Source organism: Tarenaya hassleriana, unplaced genomic scaffold, assembly GCF_000463585.1.
Source record: "Tarenaya hassleriana unplaced genomic scaffold, ASM46358v1 Cleome22, whole genome shotgun sequence".
In the NCBI taxonomy this organism is placed as follows: Eukaryota; Viridiplantae; Streptophyta; class Magnoliopsida; order Brassicales; family Cleomaceae; genus Tarenaya; species Tarenaya hassleriana.
In genome coordinates this window covers 104,691-114,949 of record NW_010965541.1, presented here as the reverse complement: position 1 = coordinate 114,949, position 10,259 = coordinate 104,691, and the positions used below count along the sequence as shown (strand labels likewise).

Sequence of the window (10,259 nt, the reverse complement as noted above, 5' to 3'; positions counted from 1 at the left end):
GTCTAGTCACCTTTCCGATGCAAACATTTAGCAAACCAAACTTACAGAAGATTAACCAAACGTACCAGGTTCCTGGAATGGAGGAGATTCAAGTTGGATTCCGGTTTTACCCAATCGAAGACGAGCTCATCTCGTTCTACCTGCGAAACAAGCTCGAGGGTCATTTAGTAGGCACCATGGCTCGTGTTATACCTGTCGTCGACGTGTTCGAACTCGAGCCTGATCAACTTCCACGTATGCAGTCCATGTCCTTCACCTCTCACTGAAAATGTATACATATATGTATATGTATATAGCTTGCAATGTTGGCCCTCCTTTGTTTGAGAATCCTGAAATGGGTATTCTCCATTGCAGCCCTGATTGAGTTTCCAAGCAATGTTGTGGTTTCAGCTAAAGACTTAACTGCCATGTCTGGGCCCTTCTCCTTTTGTGGTGTTTTTTGTGTTTTGGCAGAGCTTGCAGGAGAGAGGTGCCGAGGAGACAGAGAGCAGTGGTTTTTCTTTGTAAAGAGACAAGAGAGGGAAGCAAGGGGAGGTAGGCCGAGCAGGACTACAGCTTCAGGATACTGGAAAGCAACAGGGTCACCTGGCCCTGTCTTCTCGTCCGATAACCGAGTGATTGGGGTCAAGAAGACGATGGTCTTCTACACGGGAAGAGCACCTACAGGTAGAAAAACCAAATGGAAGATGAATGAGTACAAAGCGATTGATGGGATAGCCAACATGCCCACAATCCCTAAGGTGCATAATTAGTGTTGTACATACGGTATCTTGGCTTTGTAACGATTTTGCAAGTTTACAACTAACAACATTCGGCAAAAGAGTTGTACGGTTTGGTCGAGTTTTTGACAGGCTTGTTGCTTCTTGAGTGTAGTTGAGGCACGAATTCAGTCTGTGCCGTCTCTACGTAACATCAGGAAGCTCCCGTGCGTTTGATAGACGTCCTATGGAAGCTTATCAAATGGAAGGAATGCTTCTGAGCAACGGGGCTGAACCATCATCTCGGGCCAGGATGATGGGCGAGAGAGCAAGTTCATCAGAAACTTCATATTCAAGAGGAGATCATGCGGATCTTCCAGAGAATAATACTACACAAACCAACTCTGCCATGGTTGATGGCCTGACACAGCCTTTCTGGGAATGGGAACAGCTGAATTGGGCTTGACATGAGAATCTCGGCGACAATATCTTGTCAGAGCTACCCATGACATAGTAAAAGTATGGTCCATATCTGAATCTATATCAAATACTGAATTTAGTTGCCAATTTGAGTTTTGGTGATCAAGAAAGTTGAGAAAGCAATCTCCTAAGGGTCACACAGAATGAGTCAACAACCGAATAGTTCCAATTGCCTAAAGAAATAACCAAGTACTCAAAGGTGACCCTTTTTCCCTATATATATATCAAACAATCATAGAAAAACCTCCCTCCCCTTCCCGAATTAAGGGCCAATAGAAGGATCAATGCTCCTATTTCGCTCAACTACTTGTCAAAGCATATACCATTTCGGGTAGTTTAGATACCCGAAAAATTGCGTTTGCTCGTGCAAACTGATCTACCAAATGTACGATACGGAGAATCAGCCATGGAATCACAGAAACTCGATTCTCTCCAAATGCTAGATTAGAGCCAAAACCCCGATTCCAACACCACAGGTTTGATGGTTTCGACAAACTAAAATGAACGGAATTAGTCATCCACTCTCTTCGAAATGAAACATAATATGTGAAAAATATAACCGAAATCAATCAGCTAGGCATCGATTCCTACACAGTAAAAAAATACAAAAAAAAAACGAAAATCGAGAAATGGATTCAAGTGCTCTCTGTAAAATCGTCACGATCAATGTAGTAAATCTACGATTCGAATAAACGAAAGATTAAAAAAATCCGTTTTCTACGGCTAAAGCGCACCTGAGAGTACGAAAGCGACGTCGAAATCATCAAAGAGATACGTAAACGGTGATTGAAGATGATCTTCTTTCTTTTTCTTTTTTTTTGTTGAATGATTGAAGATGATCTTATTCAAGGAAGCGAGAAGAAGAAGAACAGAGGAATCTATGAGATCACCATCAGAAGAAGAAGAAGAAGAAGAGAGAATCGGAGTGCGGGAGAAAGAAGAAGGGTACAGCTTCCATGTTGGATTCAGTGGTGTACAAACTGTCTCTCTGCCGTAGTAACAGTTTATTTGTTCTCTATTGGGAATAAAGGCCCTCCCATTATGCCCAATTTGTAAAATCGCCTCCATATTTTATTTTGGTGCAATATTACGTCCTTGGTGATCTTTTTTTTTTTTAAATGCTTAGCTTACTCCAATCGAGGATCACTGCGAGAATAAACTCGTTCCAATCTTAAATTGTCCCCCCCGGTTGCCAATTTGATTAATAATTGAATAATCTATTATTGGATCCAAACTAAATATATATAACTGTAATGGATTCGAATTTTATATGAAAACGACTTATTATATTTTTTCTAAAAATAAAAAATACAAAACGCTAACACCAAATCGAATAAAAATTCTTTTTATTTTTTAAATTTTATAAAATGAATTTTTTACCAAGAAAATTATAACCAGATCGAAATAAAATCTGACCAAATCGAAAATGAATCCAATTCAATATAAAACCAAGTTGTTAAATTTTCTAAAATCAAAATAATCTGAACCGAAATTCAAAATTACAACCATAGTTTTTTATATGACCATTCCAAATTTAAGGTGTCAAAAGTTTTGTTTTCGCAAGCATTTTCTCTAGAAAATATGTAACACCCAATGTGGATCATATTTGTTATCAACTGAATAATCCCAATTGAACCGAATAAGACAAATATAATCGAACCGAATTCGACATAAAAAATGAATAATCATAGCCTTTTTAAATCTGAAGAGCCAAAATCAAAGTTAATCGAATAAAAAATAACCGAAACAACCATTTTTTATTTCTAAATTTATTTTAATAAACAAATCCGAACCAAACTAAAATAAAATTGTGTAAAAACTGAATAGTTATAGTTTTTTTATAATTGAAATAATTGAATCTGAATATAATTAAATCGAGCTCAAACCGAAATACAAGATGATCACCCCAATAACACCAATGTGCCATTGCCATCCATGTAGGGGCACCCACACACATATATATATAATATAAATATAGAGAGATACATAGAGAGAGAGACGAGAAATGGGAGGAAATAAATAATTTTTTATAATTTATTTAGAAAACACTCTAAAGTTGGATGATGGTTTCCTCGAATAACAAGAGAGAGAGCGGGAGGGAACGAGGGGGGGTACCAACAGATACAACAAGTGTAAGAAAGGCCAAAATTTCTTCTACCTTTGAACGCTCATATCATATCATATGCCTCCTCTCATCCTCAATCCTCTTTACGTTTCAAAAAGTCCCCACACGACAACGCCAGTGTTACAAAATTAAATAAATAACCCAAAAACAAAAGAGAAAGCTACATATATAAATACATATATATAGCAATGGAAAAGCTCACAACCAGAACCAGCGAGGAGAGAGAGTTAAGTTACCGTTGGGGGTTGGGTTTAAGCCATTTTGACTTTTCGTGAAGGAGGTCGGCGAAAGAAGCTTATCAAATCGTCCAGACCCTGTCATTACAAAACCCCATTCCAAAAAAAAACATTTTTAACTCATGATAGATTTATGTAAGTGCTTGTTATTATATTATCTGAGAACATATCTATAATAGAGAAGATATAGTAACATAAGGGAGGGAGGGTGATTAAGGAAAGTTAACCCGAGTTGTGAGGACGAGGAAACAGAAAAGCACTATCAAGTAAGATCCTAGCCCCAGCAGCAGCAACAAGTCGAATGTTACACTCGCCACCTGCAAACAAATCCACGGCTCTGTTTTTCACCACAAAAAAAAAAACCCCGCAATACCAAAAACCATATAGAGTTTATAAAGTTTATCAAGAGATATCCATTGAGCATAATCCCAAAACAGTGACTTAAGAACTAGAAGCTTTATTTCCAGGCAAACGTTTCTCGGTTATTCTCTCTTTGCCCATATAACAAACACTTATATCAGTGCCAGTCTGAAACACTTGAACTCGAGAAGTAGCATCATCGAAAGGTTTATGATTTAGTTTCCAACGTCGGGCTATCTTTTTTTTTCACCATCAGTTATCTCACAGTACTGCTACCCCTTTGTATGATATAATCTATATGATAAACCAAATGAGGGGGACCTTTATTGAGGTAATTTATCACCCTACACACACAAAAAAAAGTGGCATACTATAACGAAGGGACCGTGAAAAAACCTGGTATATGTTGAGTTTGGCCTTTGTTGAGTCGTAAAAGGTGAAAGTCTCTTCTAATGAATCATGTTGTACACTAATTTCTGCAGTGTGATCCTCTAATTCCTGCCAGCCGATAGAACATGGATATGAGCACCATTGAGACCTCGTGAATAGCAGAGCCATCAACTCGTCGTTGCAAAAAAAAGAGTTAAAAATGGTGAGATAACAAAAAATAATATACCTTCTTCAGAGCCATGATTAATGGCTCGTTCTTCGAGAGAAACGGTGCCACCCTAGGGGTTTGCGACAAAAGATCCAACCACGATCTGACATAAAAGGGATTTACAGCTAAACTACTGTCGTCAGCAAAAATCTGAATGTCTTTCCCTTGGTGACCATATATATGCCTCTGCATTAACAAGAAAACATGAATTGATTGCAGAAATAAAAAAAAAGGCCAAATACGCAAGTAGAGAACATTATAAAACTTTTGCTTGCACTGAAAATCTAATGATATTTTGTGGACGGATCTCATCCCATGCTGAAAACATAAATTTTCAGATGCCATATCCATTGGATAAGAATCTCGCTTTAAAGTTTAAACAACAAATGCATCACATCTATCTACATAAAAGGTAACTAATTCTCTGGTATTTGAGGGATTGCCTTACCGCAAGGCTTTCAGCCACCAATTTGGCACCCTTAACAACGGCCTCTTCATTCACGAAATGCCTGCAGTGACAAAAAGCTCTAAGCAATTTCAAATCTAGAGGACAACGGAAAGTTCATGGAGAATATAAGTTCAAAGTTCAATATCGAGTCAGATTCTATGAAACAGGTGTTCGGTGAAAGCACAACCTTGTGTCAAACAGTCCTCCAGTGTTTTCCAGCAAGTCAGGTGGAGCAGAAAGTTCGGAGAGAGTGGCAGCAGTTACCCTGAGTCTTGAAAACTGTTCATGTTCCCAAGCTACCTAAAATACTCAACAGCACAAATTCGCTCAGATAAGCTAATAGTTGAGAGTAGAGGAAGAAAAATAACACACATGCAAAACTTAGTATAGACACATATCTCAAGTAACCATTACAAGTGAACAGAAGGGTAGAGGGTGGTGAGGAACAAGATCATGCAACAGAACAAGTTAGATTGTAATCGAGATTTAGCACCCAGCAAAGTTAAAGGACGTTTATCCACTGTCTCAACTTTCAATGCTTGACACTAGGAACAAAGTGATATAGTAAAAACCACAATCTCTTTCCGGTAATGGTAGATGTATAGAATTTCAAGACGCTATGACAGTTTCCTTGATAGTTTAGCAGCCAGTTCAGCACTTTTTGATTTTCCAGAATAAAGACAAAAAAGAGTAAAAAGGAACTAAGACAATGCAAGGGCTCATATAGCACTGTAACAATCTAATGTAGAAAGCATCAATCATAAAGTTCATGAACTCACTCGGGGATTAGAGATGTTAATCTTCTTGTGTTTCAGACCAACTTCAAAACCCAACTCTTCAGCTACATTAGAGAAACCCTGCAGAGATCCGATCATTAACCCGTTGATACCCATCATGGTTTGCAATTGCACAGATACATCACAATCCTATCAATTACCTCGAAAATCTGTTTTACATAGGCGTTTTCTGGAGGCTTTGACACATGGAGCAACAATTCATTGTCCCAAGAACCAATACTGTTTAAGCATATGGCATAATCAATACTTTCACGCATCCTCTGATCAAGGCTCTTCAGCCACTGTATAAAATATGACATTGAAAAATACAACAATAAGATTGCAGAAGATGAGAAAGCAATTAAAAAGCGGGAACAATATGGCTTCATGTACAATGAAAAGGAAAGTATAGTACCTTTCGTGTTCCATCATAGTTGTATGGTCCACCAGATGTCAATGCAAAGAGTAGATTGTATCTCCCTCTCGTTTTAGGGTTCGAGTAAAGAATAGAAAACAATCTCGCTATTTCAAGAAGCACCACAACACCACTGCCATTGCTGTCACTTCCAACTGATAATGCCTGCACATAAAGGTTAATCAGACTGATGTGTGATGCTTACCATGAAAATAAGAATATCGACTATCCATATTGCATACAGGAGCAGCTCCAAACGTATCATATGATGCAACTACAGCAATTGTCGGAAGCTGACTGGAATCTCCATCTGCTTTTGATCCTGGTAACCATCCCTACACAAAAACAAATTTCTCTCAGGCTTTCTGTATGTCAATTATCAACAAGCAAAGAGGATCAACATGAGACACAGAGAGTGAGAAGCCACACACATATCTCCAGACTCGTTATCTAACTAACAAATGCATACACAGATTAAACCCAGGCTAAAAAATAGATTTGCGACAAATGGAACAGCTTAAAATGATCATAGAAGACAAAGGTGACAAATTTGTGATGAATAGCAAATAAATACTCAGAATAGAAGAGGAACAACTGCATCGTCATTCGTCAAAAAATAGAATGGAGGACGTAATGGCAAAAAAGATACTACTCCGACCTAGACTGTCAAAAAGAAGAAGCTCAAAGCTTCATAATAACTCAGCTATCTAAAAGCTGTCATGCTAACCTTAATTACCATAAAATAGAGTTAGTCGTGAATCCGTGATTCCCAAAACAGAATCAGCTAATAGTTAAAATTCAGTTATTACCTGAATATTTGTGATTGTGGGAGACACGATTTTCTTGGGCTCCGGTACAGAGATAACAAGCTTATATCTGAAAATATTAATGAGAAAAATGATCCCGTATATACTGAAAGAAGAGTTCCTAGATAAAGCATATACTTTCACCTCCTGGAAAAAAATGAACGATATCTAACGAATACCCCAGTATCACTACCATGTAGATAGAGAACTCAAGACTAGTACGACATTGAATAAAGCTTCAGTGTTTTAGCCGCTTCAGGCTAGATAAGCTGATAGACTAAGCGACTAATGGCATTATATTTTTTTTCCAAAACAGAAATGTCTGCCATAATGAATATCTATGCATATAATGGCATGACAGTTACAACAGATTCAGGAAATACGTAATTTCACTAACCCTCCAGTAGTTGCAGTAGCATGCTGACCAAGTGCATCATTCTTTACTACATCGGCCAACACAGCATCAGTCTCTTCATTCTCAAATGCAAAGTACACTGGATACTGAAACAAATAATAGATGGTTAGTACAAAGGCTACACGCACAACCATGCTATATAAATAAAAGAGATTGTTGCAGTCAAATCAAACTAACACGAATGGCAAAAGTTTTTTTAAAAAAATGAAAGAAAACCAAACTCACAGCTATGCTGCCATGTATGAGTAACTTCTCGAGTTCAGCTAACAATTTCCTGAACCCCTCTGTTTCAAAGAACTGACTGCTACTGCCACTAGTTTCAGGGCTAAACGTCTGAGGAAGCAAAATTAACAATCCCCCAAGTGACTGCTTTTGAGAAATGTAATCTGCCGTCATCTTTACAGAATTAGTAACCCAACAGAAAAGCAAAAGAATAACAAGTAACAAACTCAGAAAACGAAACTAAGAAACTAGATCTTGATTAGAACACAAAAAGTATTATGTTGTCACAATAAAATCTCGAGAATATAACACAGTGCAATCACATACGGAAGTAGAACTAGCAAAAATAACCACACCAATGAGCTTGATACATGTTTCTTGAGTAACAACAAGCTACAATACTTCCAACTAATATAGATTAATCAAATTTGGAAGGTCGAAATTAAATTAAAGCAATTCTACATTCCCAAAGCAAAATATAATTGATCTTCACAGCAAAACCGGTGATTTATACATCCTAAACTGTGGGCATAGCAAAAGAGGTAGAACGCTCCAAAACTAGAATTCTTTCAGACGAAGCGTAAAAAAACAAAAAAAAAAAGGGAAAAAAACAGGTAAGTGAAAAGCTTTGTGGATCGACCAAATTCGCCTCCCATCATTGATAACTTCATCGGAAAGATGATCATAGAACTGAGGTTACTTTTCAAAATTTATCCCAATTCAGCTCATCAACTATAAGACAAAAAACCATAGGAATTCGACCCATAACAAAAACAATTTAAGAAATCGTCATCAATCAAAATCACAGGACAGGACACATACAACCCCACACCTTTGGGATCCAGATTTCAACTCAGCTTCTTAACTCCAAATATTCATCCAAAAACGAAATCGACCATCGATAGTACCAACAGTAGTACCTCGGACGAACCCCACGTCGAGCTCCCGGAACGGGACGAGGAGAACGGAGCGGGAGAGATCAGCGCCGCGCTGGAAGCTGAGAGAGGCGGCGTGGTGGTTGAGCGAAGCAAATCGGGAGCCAAAGGGGACACCGGAGATGTCGTACTGAATGAGACGGTATACGTCAACGACGGTGGCGGCATCACAGAGCTCGACGCAGGCGACGAGGATGAGCATTAAAGCGATGACCGGATACATGGACTCCAACACCATCGCTCGATGACGCAATCTCTGTATCGGTTTCTTCTCCTCCGCCATCGTTGGTCCTTGTTATCGGGATCTAGGGTTTTGGGATACTGGAAGAAGTAGAGATCTCGGATTTGATGTTTTTTCAAGTGTTTTATAGAGTAATTAGTCTCAGCGATCAGTAGATTACACGTGGTTTTTTTTTTGTAATTTCCAAATTAAATAATTGATCTTTGAAGCTTTTATTTTATCTTCTATTTGACATATTCGGGCTTTTCGGAATAAAAAATAGGTGTAAAATAAAATACATAAATAGTGAGATAATGATTAATGGGTTTAAAAAACCAGATTTGTATAATTTTTTGTTGTTACAATCATTAGTAGAATTATTAGTATACACAATGCTCAAACTAATGATGACATTATTTTTGGTAGAATTTTCCAAACTAACTTCCAAATAATAATACTAATAATAAATTTGTCAAAAAATAATCTAAAATCTATGATTTCCATTATTGTATACAGGGAAATCACAAATGCAAAAAACACTCTATATCTAATTACAAATGCAAAAAAGATAAATATAGAAGTGGAGAAATTATTATTACATAAAATAAAAAAAGCGGGGAGAGCTAAACGACGCCGTATTCGTTATTTCCCCCTAGCTTACAGATCAGACAGCAACAACACTCTGCATGCCAAGCTCCATTCAAGAAGCAGCTCCAGATTCTGCCTTTTGCCCTTCAATGCGTATATACAAAAAATGCGTCAAGAATTTGGATTTGGTACAACTAAAATTCACACGAGGCGGTTTTCCTTGTGAAAACCAGAAATGTTGGGTTTATCTTTGCAGGGTTTCGTTCTGGATTCCATGGAAAGCTCTTGGCCTTGGAACTGAACTTTACACTGATCACTCTCTTGGGGGTTATTCGTTTTCCGGAAAGACGAACATAAGATCTTGATTGTCTCTGTACACTTGAACAAGGGCTGCGGCTTTATGGACAAACATACCCACCATAGCAGGAACAATCTGTGGAGAGAAAAGATGTGGCCAGAATTAGGTAAAGGGCTCGTCAAGAACCCGTGGAAAGAATCCAACTTTTTGCAGTGAAATACCAAAAGAAGGTTTAAACATAAAAAAGGGATATTGAAAAACTGCTTTCAGGAACCATTTCACAGGACACACTAATCATTTCCGAGTTTTAGGACATAAGTCGGAAGGTACCCATCTCAAGTTTCCAACCGATCTACCAAAGCCACGGGACAAGAACCCGACTTTTTGATGTCTTACACTAATCGAAATGCAAGAGGTGAAAACTTTTTCGAGAACAAGTGGAGGGCTCCGACTTTTTTCTGCTAAACACCAAGAAGAAAGATTATACTTGTCAAGAACAGGCAAAATATCTTTTATTCGTAGCTGTGTCTACCTGAAAATCGAGGAAGTCTGATACGTCCTTCTCAGCTTATGTAAGGAAGAAGAAGGGTAAATTTGGCAATCCAAGTGGAGCTGCTGACGTGGAGAATTAAGGAAGGG

At 38.0% G+C, this 10,259-nt stretch overlaps 2 protein-coding genes across 3 annotated transcripts; one reads left to right on the top strand and one right to left on the bottom strand.

Annotated features, from left to right (window-relative positions):
• LOC104814782 (NAC domain-containing protein 90) lies at positions 1-1,229 on the top strand. The gene is made up of 3 exons (XM_010542965.2): positions 1-234; positions 454-740; positions 874-1,229. Exons 1-3 carry the CDS (start codon positions 18-20, stop codon positions 1,162-1,164), a joined length of 795 nt encoding a protein of 264 aa, XP_010541267.2. The 5' UTR covers positions 1-17; the 3' UTR covers positions 1,165-1,229.
• A 1,955-nt stretch (positions 1,230-3,184) lies between these two features.
• LOC104814781 (nicalin-1) lies at positions 3,185-8,856 on the bottom strand. Of its 2 annotated transcripts, XM_010542964.1 has the most exons (15): positions 8,500-8,856; positions 7,583-7,743; positions 7,340-7,443; positions 6,946-7,012; positions 6,379-6,471; positions 6,137-6,301; positions 5,883-6,023; positions 5,725-5,802; positions 5,133-5,245; positions 4,946-5,006; positions 4,516-4,683; positions 4,296-4,397; positions 3,767-3,856; positions 3,540-3,617; positions 3,185-3,384 (listed from the first exon to the last, which is right to left on the bottom strand). In XM_010542964.1, exons 1-14 carry the CDS (start codon positions 8,795-8,797, stop codon positions 3,555-3,557), a joined length of 1,704 nt encoding a protein of 567 aa, XP_010541266.1. In that variant the 5' UTR covers positions 8,798-8,856; the 3' UTR covers positions 3,185-3,384; positions 3,540-3,554. The 2 variants fall into 2 exon arrangements, with proteins under 2 accessions (XP_010541266.1, XP_010541265.1); XM_010542963.1 differs by having other exon boundaries at positions 3,185-3,617.
• Positions 8,857-10,259: the final 1,403 nt, after the last annotated feature.

Coding starts and splice junctions, on each gene's coding strand:
- LOC104814782 (XM_010542965.2), top strand. CDS start 18: ATGCAAACATTTAGCAAACCAAACTTACAGAAGATTAACCAAACGTAC. Junction 235..453: donor CGAGCCTGATCAACTTCCAC/GTATGCAGTCCA, acceptor GTGTTTTGGCAG/AGCTTGCAGGAGAGAGGTGC. Junction 741..873: donor ACATGCCCACAATCCCTAAG/GTGCATAATTAG, acceptor TCTTGAGTGTAG/TTGAGGCACGAATTCAGTCT.
- LOC104814781 (XM_010542963.1), bottom strand. CDS start 8,797: ATGGCGGAGGAGAAGAAACCGATACAGAGATTGCGTCATCGAGCGATG. Junction 7,444..7,582: donor TCATACATGGCAGCATAGCT/GTGAGTTTGGTT, acceptor TATTTGTTTCAG/TATCCAGTGTACTTTGCATT. Junction 3,618..3,766: donor TCCTCGTCCTCACAACTCGG/GTTAACTTTCCT, acceptor TTGTAATGACAG/GGTCTGGACGATTTGATAAG.